We start from the raw sequence: 21,010 nt of genomic DNA on the forward strand, positions 1-21,010 counted from the left end.
AAACTGTTCTCGGGGCCTGTTCCCTTTCTGTAAATAGCGCTTCATGGAATGTGGACATAGACCAACTATGGGTGGGGTTTACCACCCAAAGAGGGAGATATTTATGCTACAAGAGTCCCTGCTCACAGCACCTACCTGTCAGGCCCTGGGAGGAAGGCAGTGAGCTCCTGGAAGGTCCCACGGTACCCCTAGGTACAGTGCCAACTGAGACAAGGGTCAGGCAGCAGCCCAGCACTAGGCTGCCTCTTCAGAGGGTGCCAAAGGCAATGCCTGGGTTCTGGCTTCTGTCTGCTTGTCAGCATGCTGGCGCCGGTCAACCTCCCTTCTGCCTTCCAACAATGGCCAGTAATGCCCCTTGGCATTAGCAACTGACACCCCCACTATGGGCACTTCAGCTGTGCCTGGCCAGGGTGCCTGGGATCCTAACTCTTCTGTGTCAGCCTGGCTGCCTCTGGGCAGGACACTGTCTCTCTGCCCCCCAGTCTCCTCTGCCTCGCGGGGATCCCAGGAATCATCTGACACGATGGCTGTGAGCCAGGCCTGGGCACAGTGACAGGGCTTAATCAACCGAGGCCAGAGAGCCATTTGCCCAAGGTCAGGTTAGCAACGCGGGCAAGAGGAGGAGCGTGGAGGCAGGCCAAGCTGGGTTCTCATCCCACTGTGGCCCCTCAAATGCCAAGGAGTCTATTTCTCATCTGGAAAATGGGGTTCATAGGCCTTGCCTCTCAAAGATGTGTTTATAACCCAGGACCCTGGGTCCTCCTCTGGCTGGAGGGACACCTGCTGAATGTAGCAGCGTTGACAGCCAAACCCAACTGGTTTCAAGGCAGTTTCACTCAGCCTTCCAGAGGCTCAGAGAGGCTGGGCCACAGCTCAGCTATACTGAGCACACAGCAGTAGGGTCATTGCCTGAGTATACTGGCCCCTCCTTTGCAGTAGTTTCCTCCTCAGCCCTGGTTTCCATGTCAGTCCACAAGGATGGCAAGCACTCCTTAGAGAGGGGCTGTGTGCCTTGCTGGGAGCTGTGGCCCTGTGTAGCAACACACTTAACCCGTTTTCAGGAGAGGACGTTGAGGTTCACCTCAGGCCCGGGGTTCCCAATGTGTGGTCTAGAGAGGTCAGGCACAGCGCCTGGAGCCCACCAGGGGTCTTGAAGCTACCTGACCCTGCCTGGGCTGCACAAGCTGCCAGATGACCACAACATGACCCCCAAGTAGAAAGAAAGGCAGAGGAGAGCTGGGGTTTGCTGGGCACAGCTGCCTGGGGACCCCCAGGACACCTGGGGGTTGCAGTGGGCATTTGGGGGCAGCTACAGTGATGTCCATACTACAGATGGGGAATGTGAGGCTCAAAGAAGGCAGGCAGGCTGCCGAAGCCACCCAAAGAGCAATGACCTCAAGTCCCCAGGCAGGGGAATACAGGTCAGTCCTTCTAGGGTAACTGAGGTAGTGAAGCTAAGACAGTTGGGTACCTCCCATGTGCCTAACTGCTCGAACCCCCGGAGAGGAGCCTTTATTTTCGCCCTCCCCATTTTACAGAGGATCATTCAAGGCTGAGAGAGATTACGTCACTAGCTCAAGGCCACAGAACTGAATGATACAAACTCAGAAATAGTGGCCTTGGGGCCCAGAGACCCTAAGTGTGAACCATGGCCCCAGCAGACTGTCTGAGAGGGACAGCAGATCATATATCCCAGGCTGTTCTAAAAACTCCTTTGCTTTCCTTAGTGACCCCACAGCCTCCCCAGATGTCTGCTCCTCTCCCATTCTCTTAGGCAGCTGGATGCAGCCTCCATACTCCACGGCACTATGAAAGAGATCCCTCCATTGTTCAGCTAACAATCTTTTATTACTGGGCAGTACTGACTGGTCTGGGACCCCTGGAGGCAGAAGAGCTTGGTCCTCGCCCTCTGTCCAGCAGAGCAAGGCACCTGCAACCCATATTACAAGTGAGAGACCAGCAGGGGAGAAAACAGACTTGTAGGAGCTGAAGCAGGGCCCCACCCTGCTGTGAGATTGGCCGGCAGGCTTCTAAATTTCAATCTTTCAATCAGCACATCACCCCTGGGCAATGCTAAGGAGGCCATTCTGGTAGGAAGGGGCATGGGGTGGGGGTGAGAGGGCAGGATGAGTAACGCCAATGCTGTTGGCTGGTGGGGGGAACGAGGTGAACAGAGACCAGGTCCCAGGAGCTGCTTTCTGCTGTGTAGATGCTTCACCAATGCTCCCTTCACACCCTAGCCCGGTGCCTGGTACCTGATCCCATCAGAAAACACCTCTTGCTGAGTGGGGGAGGAATCCGGGGAGTAGAGTGGCAGGACACAGACCTCCTCCCTATTCCTGAGTCATATGACTCATCCAGAGCCACGGCCCAGACTGAGCCTGGGGTCATGGCGCCAGGTTGCCCTTTTGGCCAGTCCACAGCTCCCGGAGCTCAACGCGGCAGCCAAGGTCCCGCAAGGCAGCTTTGGCCACGTCCTCACAGTCACGGTGGGCAGCACGGGCCTGCAAGATGAGTGCTTCAGCCCCCAGGTCCAGGATGGGCTGTGAAAAGGCCTGGCTTCGAGCCACCAGGTTACGGATCAGCATGCAGGCCTGTTTCTGGGAGGAAGAACTGAAGGTGAGTGGCTGTAAGCTGGTGCATGGGGTCTACTCTGACCTTGGGGCCCTCACCATAACACAACGGGGCAAAGATGACCACAACCAACGTATAGCAGGTACCTACGCTGTGGTTCATCAGGCTAGGTTCATGTCTCCACTTCATCCTCTCAGCTGCCCCGGGAGGCAGGGCTGATTTCCCCATCTCCCAAGCGAGGAAACTGAAGCTCGGGGCAGCCAAGTACTTGGCAGGTGGGGCAGATCCCTCAGGTGTAGGACCCTGTCTCAGAGCAAGATCCCCTGAGGCTGGCAAGAGCCAGCAGAGAGTCAGTGGGAAGAGGGGGGTTGTGCACGGGGTCCACCTGTCAATTACATCATCACCCATTCAGCCAACATCTGTGCCTTGCTCCTCTGCCACGTGTGGGTGCCACAAAGCACCGCACCATTGGGAGGCTAGATGAGGAAGGGAGGTGTGAGGGGCTGTCTGGCCAGGGTGATCAAGCGTGGGCAAGGTGATGAGCGAGCCAAGGGCACAGTGTCCCAGAGGAGACACTATCGGCAGAAAGGCCCTGAGTGTGTCTGAGGACCAACAAGGAGGCCCCTGTGCTGGGAGGGTGCAAGAGGTGGGAGTGGGGGAGGTGGGAACAGTCCTGGCAGATACAGGGAGGTGTGTGGGTCTCCGGCAGGGGCACGCACAGCCTTGTCTACTGCTCGGCTTCCCTGACTTCCCAGTAAGGTATGGACAGTGGGTCCTGCATGCAGAACATGAAGGAGTGGCCATGGTCAGCAAGGAGCTTTCCAAAAGTTCCAGCAGATCCCCACCTGCTCTCCTCCCATCTCCCGCTCCTCGAACTATCCCTCTATAGGGACTGTTAGGAAAGGAAAAGATCACTGCAGGAACAGCAAAGGAACAGGAAGACAGCCGTGGGCAGAACTGGGAAACAGATATAGGACTCCGGGGGGCTGAGAAGTGGAGACCTTGAGAGAACTGGGCTTTGATAGGGACAGGGACAGGGAGGGCCTGAGTCCTGCTCCCTCCTCCTATCCCCAGGCTCACCTGCACTCCGGCCTCTTGCGGGTGTGCCTTCATGGCCTGCAATGCAGCCAGGGCCCCGCCACCCTCCATGATGACCCGGCTGTTCTCTGGCTTTCGCAGGGCCAGGACGCACAGGGCTGCACAGCTCTGCTCGCACACCTGTGGGCGTCATGGGAATGGCTGAGACAGTCAGATGCCCTGGCGGGCCCCCATAGTTAATCCCCCAGGTGAGTGCCCTGCAATTTCACCTGGATAGATGGCTGCCAGCCCATGTATATACCAGATCAGTAATAACCAGAGTGATACCAAGGGATAAAAACATCAACCACGCTCTGAAGGTCTCAACCCAGGCCTCTCGTGTGCCCCACTCCAGCCCTAGCCCTGCTTGAGGAAATGGGAAAGAGCACCATGCAGATACAGCCACTGTGCCCCACCTCGTGTGCGTCCCGCCTGCAGTAGGTACCTGGGGGCTGGCCAGGTGCTGGGTCATGACAGCCACGATGGACTCTGTCCCACCAGCTCGAACAATGGCATCCTTCACATCATCATTGCCTGCGATGGCCCTCAGGGCACTCAACACTTGCTTCACAAGGTCCTAAAAGGGAGGGCAATGTGGGGGTCACCTCTGGCCAGCTCATCCTCCTGTGCTATGCCAGACGCTGACGGCTTGGTTGCTGGTTGGTGGGAAGGGGGTCTTGAGGGAGGGTCTAGGATTGTTTTGCTATTCGAACAATTGGTGGGGCCAGCCTGGGGCACGCAAGCAACGTGTAATGGCAGGATTATTACTTGCTGCATAAAAAAGGCAGGGAGCAGGGCACCTGGGTGGCTCAGTCAGGTAAGCGTTGACTTCAGGTCATGATCTCATGTTCATGGGTTCAAGCCCCGTGTCCGGCTCTGTGCTGACAGCTCAGAGCCTGGAGTCTGCTTCAGATTCTGTGTCTCCTTTTCTCTCTGTCCTTCCCCTGCTCATGTTCTCTCTCTCAAAAGTAAATAAATGTTAAAAAAAAAAAAAAAAAAAGGTTAAAAAAAAAAAAAGGCAGGGGAGGCTTAGCGGGGTAGACCCTGTGAATTACACTTAAGTCCAGGCCAGGCATTTGGACAACTTTGAAACCCCTCACACACAGAGGGGACATATGGCTCAGACCAGGAATTAGAGCACAGGGTCCTCTGGCCACAGCTGAGTCCTCAGGTGAGTGCCAACCAACCTGAGCTGAGGACAGCTGACCAGATGCTGCTGGGACTGCTGACCTCCCCAGTGAGGGGCAGAGCCATGAAAGAGAAAGAGAAAACAGTAGGAGGGAAACCAAGCCTCCACCCACCCCTGGCAGTGCAGAAGTACAAACAAAATCCATCCCCTCATTTGCTTAAGCTGGGTCAAATTCAGCTTTCTGTCACCTGCACAGAAGGAGCCTGGGTGACATCATGAGCGGGGGTTGGGGACAACAGGACTGTTGCTGCCACAGGCCAGGCATGTACACAGAGGGTTGATATGTGACAGCTAAATGAAAGAATAATGAATAGGGGTCCCTGCCCCATTTTACAGATGGGGAAACCGAGGCACCAAGGATTTGCCTCACTCAAGCTTCACACACCTGAGCCAGGGTAAGGGCCAGCCCCTGCCAACACCCACTTGCATTCCTCCCCCTGCTGGCAGAAAATACAAAGGTGCTAGAGAACAGTAAGAGAGGGTGGGTGGATTTGTTTTCCCCAAAAACTTTACTTCCTACCCTCAGGTCAATGAGAAGTGAAAACTGCACTTTGTTTCAGGGGTCAACCATGTTCTGGTTCAAGCTTGTCTGGGTGGCAGGGACCCAGAGGGGCAGAGTTCACTGAGAAGTCTGGAACCCTCCCTTGGCATCAAGAGAAATGACAAATCGAAACCCAAATGAGGGGGCGTCACACCCTAAGACGGCTCTGGAGGCCCACCTGGTGGTCGCTGCAGTTGGCCAGGAGGGCCACCAGGACACCGAGGCCCCCAAGGTCGACGACCTCCTGGCAGAATTCGTTGCGGACAGCCAGGCGGGATAGGGTGCTGCAGAGCTCACTCAGGACACTGGGGTTGTCAGAGAATGCTGTGGAGGGCGAAGAAGAGGAACCACTGGGGGGTGAAGCACATGGGAGAGGACCAGTCCCAGCTTGGAGCCAGGAGCCAGCGGTCCTGATACAAATCGTGCTCAACCTGGGAAGCTGGGCCCTTCTGCCAGGCAGGGTGGCCACCAGTAACAGGAGAGCTCCGGTGGACACCAGGGCTGCCCAAACCTGCAGTGCCCCCTGCTGGCCACAGGAGAAGACACGGGAACACGCCCTCCCCCACACCGTGTCCCAGATAAATTCCAGACCAACTGATGATCTCAACTAAAAAAAGAAAACCATAATAGTGCTATAATAAAACATCCAAGGCTATTTTTATGTTCTTGGGGTGGGAATGACCTTTCTAAGTGCAACGGGAAACCCAGAAACTGTAGAGGGACATATGGATAGAGTTGACCCAGGCAAAATTGAACACAGATGCCGAAGACTAAGTTCAGAGGCACGAGGGAGGAGACGCCTGCCTGCACTGAGGCCCACATGGGGGGTGGCGGATAGCCATAATTTATACAGAGCTCTGTGACAGTCAGTTGGTATGCCCCCGCCCCCCCACCCCGGGATAGGGTGCAGCACCCAGCAATGGCATGAACACTAATCTGAGTAGAGGTATCTCTAGATGTGGTGACATCTATGAACGGCCGACTTCAAGATGACCCCTGATGGTCTGGGTGGGCCTTGTCGAGTCAGCCGAAGGCCTTAGAGGGAAACTAAGGTCTTCCTGAAGAGGAAGAAACTCGTTGGAGGACTGTGGTGTTGGCTCCTCTCAAGCCTGCTCCATGGATTTCAGACTCAGCAGCCCCACAGCCACATGGGCCAATTCCTTGAAATAAATATACATATACATACACAAACAGATCCCACTAGTTCTGCTTCTCTGGTAGAACCCTGACTGGTATGAATTCCTGTTGATAAACAAGAAAGATGTAAACTACCCCTCAGAAAAGCAGCCCGACTTTGCAGATAGTCAGAACCTGTTTTCACCCTCTCCGGAGGTGTGGAGAAGAAACTGAGGCAAGCCTGTCTCTCCAGAAGACAGGGCCAGAGTCAAACACACAAGCCTAGCCATAGAGCCAGAGCCACAGGCAGGCTGGGAAGAATTCATTCTTCTAGCATCTTCTATGCATCAAACCAGTCAGGCCTTTTCTGGTGGGTACAGTGGAAAGAGGCAGGGAATTTAGGGTCTGAACATTAGCACTGTGACCTCCTGTGGCTGGCTCGCCACAATCACCCTAGTCAAGAACATGTACATGCCTAAGAATTTGTGGCTAAGTATGAACCAAAGTGTAAACCTCTACTGGGGACCATCTTTGGGAAACACCCTTATTTGTCCCCTTGGGAAGCCCTCCCTTCTCCACTCTGTGTGAGTGGACAGAGCCAAACCCCTTCCCCAAATGGCTCCACAAATGGGCACAAAATTTGGTTCTGGCCAACGAGCACTGGCCTGGAACTCCCCAAGAGCAGCAACCAAGAGTAGGTACACTGTTCCACTAAGGCTGCCGTGTGGGTGAGGGTAAGCCAAAAGAGGTAAGCAGAAGTAATCTTCTGGGGCCAGCCTGAAGTAATCTTAAAACCCAACTCTCTCTTTCACACCTGCTCTTACCTTTGGCGGCCTCAATGAGCACCTTCAAGCCTCCATTCTCCTGCACAATCATCTTGGCATGGTCGTGGGCACAGCCAAAGGGCACACGGATGTCATCATCGAAGGTCATGACTCGGAGGGCCCAGCAGGCCTCCTTGACCACATCGGCGCAGTGACCATGCCGGGTGATGGCACCGGTCAGCAGGGGCAGCACACCGGCCTTCACCAGGCTCTGCCGATTCTGCTCGTGCTTCAGGCAGGCATGGCACACACAGCGGATCCCAGAACAGGTCAGATCAGCTGCATCGGCATTCTGGGCCAGTGTGGTCACCAGCAACTGCAAGCCCTGGGTGTCTAGGAGATCGGGCTGGCCTTCGGTCAGGACCGACACGGCATTGAGGGCCTGGAGCAGGAGGCCCTGGTCACTCACTACAGCAAGCTTCCAGGCAGCGAGAAGGATGGGGTAGGCCCCTTTCTGGGCTGCCAGGAAGCGGCAAGGTTTGTGCTGCTTGCACTGCTCAAAAAAGCGGGCAAGATGCGCTGACACTTCCTGGGGGCGAGAGTGGGCCACGGACTCCTGCAGGTCATCCAGGGCCTAGAGGACACGGGAGAAGCCTCAGTGTCAGCTCAGCCTGAAGAGGTTCCACGGTGAGTATCGCACCCCCGCGCGCTTCCCTCTTCTGGGATCTAGGGCTGTGGTGGAAATTCAGTCCAGCTGTGGCAGCTTCCACCTTGTGCTTTTAGGAGCTTTGAGTGTTAGAGGCCACATAGAGAAGGACAGACCCAGCTATCTCAGCGTCCCTCCAAGGAGCCACACACATGAATGCTGACAAATTAAACATTCTAGCACCAGCTGCCATTGCAAGAGGGTCCAAGAGAGACCGGCAGAAGAACCATCTGGCTGAGCTCAGTCAACCCAGCTGAATCATAAGGAACATAAAACGGCTGCTGTTTGGGGCTGCCTATCATGCAACTGTAACTAACGCACCCTCCAGTGGCCAGCTCTCCAAGGAAGGTGAAAGCTACCTTTGCCAGACCTGCCGATACCAGATGTCTCCTGTTTGTCTCTCCCATTCACTCCACAGATATATATCTGCCAAATGAAACCACACCAGACATACTGTTGATTTACCCCAATTCAACACAAAGCCCTTGGGGGAAAAAGTAATAACAAGAGAAAACAATTTGAAAAGAGTATACAGGGGCACCTGGGTGGCTCAGTCAGTTAAGCGTCTGACTTTGGCTGAGGTCATGATCTCATGATTTGTGAGTTCGAGCCCTCTATTGGGCTCTGTGCTGACAGCTCCAAGTCTGGAACCTGCTTCAGATTCTGTGTCTCCCTCTCTCTCTGCCCCTCCCCCACTTGCACTCCGTCTCTCTCTCTCTCTCTCACATATAAACTAAACAAAAAAGAGCATACAAGTCTAGCCACCATTTAACTCCATCACCTCCACACCTGTCTCAGCAATGAGTCTAAGATGAGCCCAAGCCTCCTGGAGCTCAGGAAATCACTGGCCCCTGGCCCCAGGGAAGGCAGTTCTACAGATAACCATCAACCCAACCCAAAGGGCTTTGATTTAGCCACAACTGCCCTGAAAGGCTAGGATGCCCATTGGACAACCCTCACTGAGCTAGATTTGTAGAGTTACCTGAGCATATGTTTCAATGACATGGAATATTAATGGACTAGAAGCAGAGAATGTGACTTGAATAGACATTTACCAAAGAGGATACGCTGGTGGCCAATCGCCATGTGAAAAGATGTTCCACATAACCAGTCAATAGGGAAATGCAAATCAAAGACACAATGAGATACCCTCATATCCATTACAAGATGGCTACAATAAACACACACACACACACACACACACACACACACACACACACATACACAGAGCCAGAAAATAACAAGCGCTAGTGAGGATGTGGAGGAATGGAGCCCTTGTGTGTTGCTGGTGGGAATGTGAATTGCTGCACCCATTGTGGAAAATGGCCTAGAAGTTCCTCAAAAAATTAAATAGAGAATTACCACATGATCCAGCAATCCCAGTTCCGAGTACATACTCACAAGGACTGAAAGCAGTCTTGAAGAGATATTTGTATATCCACGTTTACAGCATAATTACTTACAGTAGACAAAAGGTGGACACAACCCAAATTTCCATCCATGGATGAATGGATAAACAGAAGGTAGTCCAGTCACACAATGGGATATTATTAGCCATAAAAAGGAACAAAATTCTGACCCAGGTGACAACATGGATGAACCCTGAGGACCTTATGCTCAGGAAAATGAGCAGGACCCAAAAGGATAAATACTGTGTGACTCTACTTACAGAAGGTCCCTAGAGGAGTCACAGTCATAGAGACAGAAAGTAGAATGGCCAGGGGCTGAAGGAGAGAGTGGGGAGTTCATGTTTAGTGGGGACAGTTTCAGTATGAGAATCCAAGAAAGTCCTGGAAATGGATGGTGGGGATGGCTGCACATCAATGTGACTATACTTAATGTTGCTGAACCATACGCTTAGAAATGGCTAAGATGGTGAATTTGTGTTATATATATTTTACCATAAACCCAAGACAGGGAATGTAGCATTTTAGCAGGAACCCTGCAAGAAACTTGAAAAGCTGGGCCACAAGTGCCATTGAGGATGCATAGTGCTGGAGTTCTCATACTCTGGGTCTAGTAAGGTAAGACAGAAAAAGAAAATGACCAAAATTGGCATCCTAGTAACCATTCAATTTATGGGGAATCTCTTCCTGTCCTGGGTCACATCAGGAAGGCGAGTCTCTGAGCTGGCTGGTGGTCTTCATGGTCCCTAGGTGCTGTGACCCTGCTGATGGCTGAGGAAAGGACAGTGGCTAACGTGAAGGTGGCAGAGCCAACTGTGCTCCACCTGTGACAACTCGGCCTTGTGATAGGGGTTTTGTCCTCCACCCTGGGGTCCTTCTCTCTATGACTGATGGCCTTTATTCTGAAACTCCTCACATATAAAACCAGTCCAGGGCGCCTGGGTGGCATTGTTAGTTAAGCATCCGACTTCAGCTAAGGTCATGATCTCATGGTTGGTGAGTTCGAGCTCTGCATCGGGCTCTGTGCTGACAGCTCAGAGCCTGGAGTCTGCTTTGGATTCTGTGTCTCCCTCTCTCTCTCTGCCCCTCCCCCCACCTCAAAAATAAATAAACATAAAAAAATCTTTTTTTAATTAAAAAAATAGTAAAATAATAAAATCAAACTGGTCTGGCTCATTTGTACTCAGAGAGTTCCAGGACTTCTTGGTTTTGTTTCTACAAGTCTGTGGGCAACAAGTTTCATGACTCTGGTAGATTCCTTTCAAAAGGCATCACGGAGTTGAATTTTTCTCCTTCTACAGATAAGCCTTTTTCACACATGGGAGCCACAACAACTGAGGTCAACGGTGCTGTGGCATGAGAAGGGGCTCGTTCAACTTCAAGGTGAGAATAAGGCTGGGAGGATATGAAACCCAATGTGTGTGGTGCCTCCCACATGGAAAGGGAGAGAAGGGGTTGATGGGAGAGATATGACAGGGACTTTCAGATTTTGCTATAAATGCTTGACTACTACTTAAATCTTTTATGCCAGATACGTTCACATTCTTCTTCAATAATGAAAAATAAAAATTTTAAAGTCAAATTAAGAGGAGTAAAAGAGCAAAGGTTGTAAATAAATGAAGTTTCCTATACTGCTGGTAAAAACATCAGAGCTGTTCCCAGCTTGACTCTCCTGGAAGAGGGACCTGGGTCTGAGTCCCAGCTCTGTCCCTCACTGGCTATGATCACAGTTGAGTCAGTTATCTTTGGGAAGCCTCAGATTCCTGATCAGCAAAATGGACTAACAACAGATTGAAATAATATGTTTTAAGACTTTACCACAGGGGCATCTGGGTGACTCAGTTGTTTAAGCGTCCGACTTTGGCTCAGGTCATGATCTCAGGGTTCGTGAGTTCGAGCCCTGCATTGGGCTCTGTGCTAACAGCTCAGGGCCTGGAGCCTGCTTCTGCTTCGTGTCTCCCTCCCCTCAGCTCCTCCCCTGCTCACACTCAGTCTCTCTCTCAAAATAAATAAAGATTTAAAAAAAAATTAAGAAAAAAAAAGAATTTAGCACAATGCTGAGCACTTAAGAAATACTCAGTGATTACTAAAGACTATTGTGACTAAGATGGTTCATATGTAAAGGGCATCTACAAATCAATAAGAACACGATGAACAGCCCAATAAAAAAATGGCCAAGACAGCAAGCTTATTTTAAAATATATTCATCCTTACTAGCAAATAAGTCAAAACAACAATGAGAATTTCCTCAAAACCTCTGTGAGGCAGGAGATGGTGAGGAAGCTGGGGCAGGGAGAAGTAAATACCTTGCCTTGGGCAGAGCTGGGTTCACACCCAGGGCTGTGTCTTCTAACTTCCTCTTTTATCACTACACTCTCTTGTCAGGTAAATCATTTTTTTCCTCTTTGCAGTACCCATCTGTGGGTATAAATAAGGATAATAATCTCAACCTTGGGTCTTTGGGAGAATAACTTGATATAGCACAAAGAAAGCACCTTGCACAGAACTGATTCCATAGTCAGTTTTCAATAAACACTAGAGCCTTTTGCTGTTTTATCAAGAGCTGTTTTATCAGTGTTTGATGGATGATCTTAAGGAAAGCATTTAACTTCTGTGAACTTTACCTTCCTTGCTTGGGTGCTGGAGAGTGAGGACAGGCTCTGGGTCTCTGTTTCCCCATCATTAAGTCAGGGACCACCTACGTCGCAGGCCAGTTTTAGTGCTAAGAGGGCAGGCTATAATGTGCTGGTGAACAGTCAGTGCTTAATAGGTGACAGTCTTACTAGGGTCCCATTCTCTTCCTGCAATTCCTGTCCGTCTCTGAGCAAACTCAGTGGTTGGGAGGCTCCTCCCAAGAGACTCCTCCATGGCTCCCTATCCCCCAAAGCTCCCAACACCAGGGACTACCATGAACACCGTCCAGCCCCAAAAGGCCCTCAAATGTTAACTCAGGAGCCCTGGCTACAGGTCAGGCTTGCGTGTACATGCTGGGTGCCTGCCCTTCAGAGCCTGCATCTGCCATCTGGTAACCAATGAAAAGGTATCCCTAACAGACCGTTAAAAGGTGGAACCACATGTGTAAGGCCAGCCTTGTCCACATGGGCCACCCCTTCCTACCTGGAGGATGTCATGTGTAGGCTCCTGGGGTCCATCTGCAGAGACTTTGGGTGCCAGCTTTACAATGTTGCTCAGATCCACCCCTGTGGGGGGTGGGGGAATCAGGAAACAAGTGACAGACATCATCCCGATAGGCCTGATGGAACATACCTCATGTCTCTTCTTCAGGGACCACCCCACTCTGAAGACCTTTGGGGGTCTACCCAGCTCCCCACCCCAAACCCTCTGCACCAGGACCCAGTAGCCACATCCATACAGGGGTATAACGATGTGGCAAGGGGGTGGTCTTTGCCCTTTGACCCTCTCCAACCAATGGGAGCAGAGCAGTAGTGAGGCTGCAGGCCACACTGCAGTGAGGGACACATTCTACCTGGTGAATGGAGATGGGAGAAGACCTCACAGACTTATCCCTTGGGGCTCCCATTGCTCCTTACCCTGCATCCTCCCATTGTGTCCTCACCCACCCTGGCACCACCAAGGAAGGCCCCAGAACACTTCTGGGTACTCCTCTAGTCGCTGTCCAGTGTCTATACCCCACTCTGTGCCCAGGACACAAAAGTTGGACCCTGGGTTCCCTTGCCCTCTGGTATCTGACTGGGCTTGGCCAACAGGGACCAGGACTGGAAATCAGGAGCGGTACGGTGGGGTACTCATTCCCAGCTCCCTGCCTCTGCCACTATCAGATGACTCTCCATCCCCAGCCATGGACCGCTGTGGGGCAGGGGAGGTCCCTGCTGTGGGCAGGGGACAACAGGTCCCCTGTGTGATGACAGGTATGACAATACCCCTTTCTGTCCCCATGAACTCAAGCCAGAATGCAGGTGGGCAGGGAGGCAGGTGGCCCTGTTTCCTGAGAGGTGGTCAGGAGAAGCCTGAAATCGATGGGTTCGATTTCAATTAAAATGAAACCCACTTTGAAGGATTCAGCCCTGTAGATGTCTGGGTGGGGTCAAGGCAAGTAGAGGGAGGGCGAGAGTCAAGTGGGAGAAGACCGCCAGCCTATCCGGGGCAGAGTGCAGAGAAGGGACAGGTCCAGGGCTGCCACACAGGCAAGACAGAGCCACGGTAGGACATCACTCCTGTATGTTAAGAGCTGTGGACTGGAGGTGACTATCGGGCAAAGAGCCAGACTAGCGCTGGGACAGAGCCATGCTGCCCTACCTTGCGATTCAAATTGTTCCACAGCTTCTTTTACTGCCTCCTCTGGTCCCATGTCGAACTCTTCAATGTTTTCACGAACGGCTGCATCGAAGGTCTCCTGGGTGATGCGCTTGGAGGCCATCTTCATCTCCTGTGCATGGAGTGGCAGGTGCCTGCCTGATAGACACTCCCAAACTGAGAAGTCAAGAGAGGAAGAAAGTTTCATTGAGGGTGAGAGGACAACTGAGAGCCTGGCTATCATGTAGGGAACCAGGGGCCAGAGTCCAGGACCCACCAGGAAAAATTCTTACAACCTGGATCACAGAAAAGGCTGATACCCCACCATGTGCAGAGCTTCTAAAAGTACAGAAGAGGGAGGGATGCCTGGGTGGCTCAGTCAGTCAAGCATTGGATTCTTGATTTTGGCTCAGGTCAACATCTCACGGTTCATGAGATTGAGCCCCACATAGGGCTCAGTGCAGAGCCCTGTCATAGGACTGTCAGTGCAGAGCCTCCTTGGGATTCTCTCTCTTCCTCTCTCTTTCTGCCCCTCCCTTGCTTGTTTGTGTGTGCTTGTGCTCTGTCTCTCTCTTGAAAAAAAAAAAAGGTGCAGGGGTGCTTGGGTGGCTCAGTCAGTTAAGCGGCCGACTTGGGCTCAGGTCATGATCTCGCAGTTCATGGGTTCGACCCCCATGTCGGGTTCTGTGCTGACAGCTCAGAGCCTGAAGCCTGCTTCGGATTCTGTGTCTCCCTCTCTCTGTTCTTCCCCACTTGCACTGTCTCTCTCTCTCTCAAAAATAAACATTAAAGAAAAGTGCAGAAGAGGGCAGGTAGTTTACATTTTATCTAAGAAAGGGGAGACATTAATATATGTCCTTACAGTAAACAACAAAGAAAGGATAAAATAACCTTAACAACATTATGTGTTATTACACCATCATAAAGAAATAATATATGATTATAATACTATATTATACGTAACCTGTGTTATCTGTGATGTGCAATATGCATCGTAATATGTAATGTTATAACTATATGATACTTCATTATATAACTAGGTATTCCATAATGTAACTATATAATAAAACAACTTACTTATAATGGTACGCTATTATACCAATAAAAGCTTCAAAATAAAAATTAATAGTAATAAGTAAAATGGAACATTAAATCAAAAACTAATAGAAATAGTTTCCCAAAAGGGGAGGTAGGGAAGAGGGTGATGTGGGCAAGACTAGAAGCTGGATTATTTTCTCCGAATGTACCTTATTTCATTGGTTTAAATTTAGAACTCATGTAAATGCTTTACATGCTTAGGAAAATAAATAAATCAATATGAACCAAAATAAAAATGAAAGCAATTCCTAAAAATCAAGAATAAAATGAAAACCATGAATCTAACTGTTTATCTACATGGAGTTTAAAATGCAGTGAAGGGGGCATGTGGGTGGCTCAGTCAGTTAAGTGTCCCACTTTTTTATTTTGGTTCAGAGCATGATCTCACAGTTCCTGAGTTTGAGCCCTACATTGAGCTCTATGCTGACAGTGCAGAGCCTGCTCGGAATTCTCTGTCTCCCTCTCTCTCTGCCCCTCCCTCCTTCCCTCTCTCTCTCAAACATAAATAAATAAATAAATAAATAAATAAATAAATAAATAAACTTAAAAAAATGCCGTGATTGGGGCACCTGGGTAGCTCAGTTAAGTGTCTGACTTTGGCTCAGGTCATGATTTTGTGGTTTCGTGACTTCGAGCCCTGCATCGGCCTCTACACTCAGAGCCTGGAGCCTGCTTTGGATTCTGTGTCTCCCTCTCTCTCTGCCCCTCCCCACTTGCATTCTGTCTCTCTCTCTCTCTCTCAAAAATAAATAAACATTAAAAATTTTTAAATATTTTATATATTTTTAATATGTTTATTAATTTTATTATTATTTTAATTAGTTTTATTATTTTATTTTATTAATATTTTATATAATTTATTTTTTTTTAACATATTACGATGCATATTGCACATCTATCACTAATGCAGTGATAGAACCATATGTTCTTACTGGGATGTACAATAAGTATAGAAAAGAAAAATTTACAAAAGAAAATCTTCAACAGTTTTCAGAAATCATGTTATCGAAAATGATATTAGTAATGCTATTCAGAAGCTAATGTGGATATGGCAAGTGAGTCATAATATTTATGTCATTAGGAACTAGCCTAAAAGAAAAAAGATTCTAACATTAAAAAATCCAAAAAATAGGGATGCCTGGGTGGCTCAGTCGATTAAGTGTCCAACTCTTGATCTCAGTTCAGGTCTTGATGTCAGGGTCATGAGTTCAAGTCCCACACTGGGCTACACGCTGGGCATGGAGCCTACTTAAAACAAAACAAAACAGAACAAACAAAAAGGTAAAAAAAGATACTTAGAACTAAATTCGGACTGGAATTATTAATACGAACTCATGATGTATTTTCTCTTAGGCAATAGGAACCAATTTTCTAGTGATATCAACTGAAAATACCTTGAGGAAATAACACCCTGAGGAAGTGAACACCCTGAACACCAACTGTGGTCCCTTAGTCCCATTTCCCACCAAAGAAGACAGGGCTCCTGGAGGAATGGCTGATTATAGGACTGAGAAGACAACAGGCCAGAGGAGACGAGCCAGGAACATCTTGTCAGACCAGAAAGCAAGGAAGCTTCTAAAAACAGACAGGGTCACGTCAAAGGACTTGGGAGCAAACCCTAAGAGTCGTCAATGGGCCAAAGATGTGACAGGTGAGCAGTAAAAGAAAACAAAATAAAAAACAGTATTTTGATATCAAAATCAAAATCTGTGCATTCATAATAGTACTAAAACACACCCTGCTCGTTCTGTTGAAAACCAGCAAATAAAGAATCCAACATTTATCCTATGTCCCTCCTATAATTACCAGGTTAGAAAGAGAGGATGAGGAAAAGTTCTGCTTTGTAGATGAACTCCAACTAATTATCCACAAGACAGATTTAGACAACCATCCACACAGGCTGCAAAACTGTGAGGAGCGAAACTGATAAGGAACCTGACAACGAGTGGGTAGTACCTGGGTCCACTGTGTGATTTCACATCACCAGAAGAGAAACCCATCACCACTGCCCGTGGACAAGAATGAAAAGCACCTATGAAGGTATCTTGCCAAAAACTCAAACCCAATATGACCATGCATCCAATGGAACTTTCTGTGATGATGGAATATTCTATATCTGTGCCATCCATGTGAGTTCCAGCAGCTGAAACGTAGCTAGTGTGACTGAGGCACTGTGTATGTTTTAACTTCAATTGTAATTCATTTTAATGTAAACATCCATCTGTGACTCGTGGCTATCATACTGGACAGGCAAGGATCTAGACCTAATGAACAGTTTGTAGGAAATCAAGGTCAGAGGGACACGTCAACCAATACTATGGTGATGTGGGTCTGCAAAAATCACCATTCAGGAGGGGGGTAACTTAACTACAGGACAAACACCTGGTGTTGTCAACAAATAAATCATGACAACCATGAAAAGGACGGGGCGTCCATCAGCAAGTGAATGGACAAACAGAATGTAGTATGTCTGAACAAGGGAATATTACTCGGCCATAAAAAGGAAGCACTGACACACACTACAACGTGGAAGAACCTTGAAAACACCATGCTAAGTGAAAGAGGCCAGACACAGGTCCACACACATAGTGTGTGATTCCATTTATATGAAATGTCCAGAACAGGCAAATCCATAGGAACAGAAAACAGACCAGTGGTTGTAGGGGTGGGGGAAGGGGGATGGACAGTGACTGCTAATGAGTACAGGGTCTCCTTTGGGGGTAATGAAATGTTCTACAATTAGACAGTGGTGATGGTTACACAACTTTATGAATATACTTGAAATCACTAAATCGTACACTTTACTATTTATTTATTTATTTATTTATTTATTTATTTATTTATTTATTTTTAAAGATTTATTTATTTAAGTAATCTCTACACCCAACGTGGGGCTCAAACTCACAACCCTGAGATCAAGAGTTGCATGGTCCTCCAACTGAACCAGCCAGGTGCCCCTAAATTGTACACTTAAAATGGGTGGATATCATGGTATGTAAGTAACAGATCAATTTAAAAAGTACTATTTGGGAGCACCTGGTTGGCTCAGTTGGTCAAGCATCTGACTCCTGATTTCGGCTCCTTATTTCTGTGAGATCGAGCTCCACCTTGGGCTCTGCGCTGATAGTACAGAGCCTGCTTGGGACTCTCTTCTCTCTCTGCCCTTCCCCCAGCTTGCGCTCTTTCTCTCTCACAAAATAATAAACATTAAAAAAAAAAAAAAGTACTGTTTAAAAACAAAAGCAAATGAAACCCGGCACAGGCAAAGGCTGAAAGCCAGAGGATTGTATCAACAGCTGGATGAGCCAGCAACCCTGGGCAATATCTTTTCCTCTGCGAGACTAGTGGTAAATCACGGAGTCAAGTAAGACAGAACCCTAAGTAAAAACAGATTATGATCTCAACAAGGAGGTCTTTGGGGTACAAGTGGTTTAACACCTAATATTAACCACCCTCTCGTTTTAACAAAGGGGGAAACAGGCCTCAGGCCCAGAGCCCACCTGGGGTTAACAACTCCTTTCATTTTGCTTGTTTTACTCTATCTACCTCATTTATTGACGTACTACTTTCTGTTAAAATACATCATTTTAAAAATTTATAGTAAAGTGGCAAGAATAGTACAAAGAACACCTGTTCCATTCTAACTTTACCAGTTGTTAACATTTGGCCAAGTTAATCTCTTTTGGAGACACTGTATGTTCCTGCATACACACATACCATGCGAGAATATGCTCCAGGCATCAGACTCTTCCCTCCTAAAGACATCAGCATGAATCTCCAAAGAAAAGGACGCTCTTACATGTTCAATGCACAACGAAAATTTAACACAGGAAGTTTAACAGTGATACAATACTATTTGCTAATATACGCTCCATGATCAACTTTCTCAATTGCCCTAATATTGTCTTTCAAAACAATTTTTTTGTTTCTGGTCCCAGGTCTGTTATAGAATTTGAACATCACAGAAAACGTTAGGGGAACAAAGGCACAGGGAGTTCTAGGACAGCAGTAGGGGAATGTGACAAAAATTCGAGTGCAAATTTGGGCCATGTGGGAAACAGGCCATTCAAGCCCATGTTTCTCTTTGTGGAGGTGGCACAGGATGTGAATATTCCATCTGTGTTTGTGCAGATGTTTTGGGGAGGAGGAGGACGGGCTCTGGGGCCAGCCGGGGTGACTTGAATCCCAGGCCTTCCACTTAACTTCACTGTTGGTCAAGTCAACTCTCTCCTGTGTAATATAGGGATAAACAAAGAGAATCTACTTCATAGGGCTGCAATGCAAACTCAGTCAGTTAATTCCATAAAGTGCTTAGAATAGGGTTTGGCACAGAGTAAGAGCTCAGTAAACATTAGCTATTGTTCCTTTCCTTTGTTGCTTAGAGGTAATTAGACCAGTTTACTTAGAGGGGGGCGAGGCATAGGGCATCAAACACTTCACCTTGCTCCCTTGCAGATAGCCGCCCCCACCCCCACCCCTTTCTGGCCCAGAAGAACAAGGAGCCTGTTTAGGGACTGCTAAGGATTTTCCAGGTCAAAGGTGAAGGAAAAAAGTGAAGATTTTCTGTTTCAATAGTTTCTCAGTGAAACACCTGGGCTGGTATGTGCGTGAGGAGTGTTCCTGACCAGCTCCAAGGGGCAAGAACTTCCCAGCTGTGGCTGTTGGAGGGACTCTGTTCCTGACTCCACCACCCTAGGCACGCTTCAGACCCGAGTAGGCCAACAGTGAGTGGCCACTCTGTCACAGAGGCACAATCCTAAAGGCAAATGCCATTACGCCTACTTTACAGATGAGGAATCTGAAGCTTAGAGAGGGGAAGAACCTGCCAGAGATCACACAAGCAGTAAAAGGTCTGGCCATCATGCCACCTTGCTTCATGAACACCTTCCTTCCACCTGGGTTCTCTGAGGAGTTTCTGCTAGCTCTTCCAGGCTGCCTCATCCTGGGAGCCTCCCCTGACCACTTAGGACCTATATGTGTTCTCTGACCTTGTCTCCCCTGCCCCATGAACTTCCCCCTGCCCAGTCCGGAGCTCCCTGAGCTGGGGAGATCAATGTCTAGCTCTGGGACCACCTCTAGGGTGAGTCCTGCAGGAGTCCCCCAGGTCAGGCACAGGGCAAGGGGGCAGAATGAAAGTGCAGATCTGGAGCTCATGAGAAAGACGGTGCCTAGGAATGGTCATCTGGGAGCCACCTGGGAACAGGTCACACTAAGAAAGGGGGGAAACAGCATTACCAGCTCCCTTCATGGGTCCAAGGTATGAAAAGAAAGGGAGTTAGCAAGGCCCAACTGACACCCAGTTTTCCTTTCTAAGTCAGGGTTCTGCTCATCAAGAAAACACCGCCCTGACACAGCAGGGACTCTAATGACTCCTCATCTTCCTCCACGTGGACACACCCACCCTGGTTCAGGCACAGTCTGCAGCTTCCTCCCTGCCACACTGCACTTCTATTCTCCACTTAGTGCCAGACAGAAACTTGAAATCACAAAGAGACCTCATTGCTCAAAATCCTGCGGTGGCATCCCAACCTTCTCAGAACAAAATCCAGTCTCCTTACCAGCCCTTTGTCTACGTGGATTTTATAGGTCTCTTACCTACACCTTCCCACCCGCACTTTCCCACCTTTTTCTCATCTTTCCCAGCTACCAAAGGGACCCTCTTCATAACCACTCTGGTTAAAGCAGCCCCCTTTCTCCTACTGCATCATCCTTTTATTTTAATACTGTATCTACCTGGAGCTACATGGTTCATTTATTTCATTTGCATTTACTGTCGAGGCATTTCCTCAAATTTAACCTCCAGGAGAACTGGGGTCCAGTCAACTTTGTTCACCACCACGCAGCAGGCACTCAGTACATAGGTTATGAATGAATGAATAAATGAATGAAAAGAAAGCAGAGGCCAGGGAAATGGAGAATTTTGTCCCCCGGCAGCTGTAAGAGTCATTGTAAGGGTCATTCCCCAAAACCAGGTCCGCGAGGGCGGCGCCACAGTCACCAGCCCGACCCGGGGGCGCCCACTCCCCTCCCCGCGCAAAGGGACTCCGCAGCCTCAGCTTCTCACCCGGTCTTCGCAGCCACGTGGGGAAAGGGTGGGGCTCGCGACTGTCACCCGGCAGAGCCACCTCTGGGCCCTTCCGGCCACCGTACGCGCGCAGGCGCGCTGGCGCCAATTCGCCTCGGCCTCCCTCAGCTCCACGGACCGCTCCCGGAGTGATCACGGGTGACTTCGAGTACGGGTAAAGCTGAGAGAGCCAACAGGTG

General features: G+C 49.3%; 2 protein-coding genes and 1 long non-coding RNA gene across 3 annotated transcripts in view; 2 read left to right on the top strand and 1 right to left on the bottom strand.

Annotated features, from left to right (window-relative positions):
• Nucleotides 1-1,826: 1,826 nt before the first annotated feature.
• ARMC6 (armadillo repeat containing 6) lies at nt 1,827-20,945 on the bottom strand. Its single transcript, XM_015065571.3, has 8 exons — nt 20,811-20,945; nt 13,652-13,825; nt 12,491-12,573; nt 7,322-7,895; nt 5,560-5,705; nt 4,097-4,228; nt 3,655-3,792; nt 1,827-2,600 (listed from the first exon to the last, which is right to left on the bottom strand). Exons 2-8 carry the CDS (start codon nt 13,776-13,778, stop codon nt 2,388-2,390), a joined length of 1,413 nt encoding a protein of 470 aa, XP_014921057.1. The 5' UTR covers nt 13,779-13,825; nt 20,811-20,945; the 3' UTR covers nt 1,827-2,387.
• LOC106969073 (uncharacterized) lies at nt 2,483-17,389 on the top strand. The gene is made up of 4 exons (XR_003413724.2): nt 2,483-2,619; nt 3,754-3,860; nt 10,675-10,756; nt 16,100-17,389. It is a non-coding gene; the product is annotated as an uncharacterized LOC106969073 (long non-coding RNA).
• The window catches only part of SUGP2 (SURP and G-patch domain containing 2), a 32,101-nt gene continuing 31,986 nt past the window's right edge, over nt 20,896-21,010 (top strand). Inside the window, exon 1 of the mRNA XM_053219591.1 lies at nt 20,896-21,007. The gene's annotated coding sequence lies outside the window, so the exon portion shown is untranslated. The remainder of the gene's footprint in view (nt 21,008-21,010) is intronic.

This window comes from Acinonyx jubatus, chromosome A2 (assembly GCF_027475565.1).
Source record: "Acinonyx jubatus isolate Ajub_Pintada_27869175 chromosome A2, VMU_Ajub_asm_v1.0, whole genome shotgun sequence".
NCBI classification, from domain to species: Eukaryota; Metazoa; Chordata; class Mammalia; order Carnivora; family Felidae; genus Acinonyx; species Acinonyx jubatus.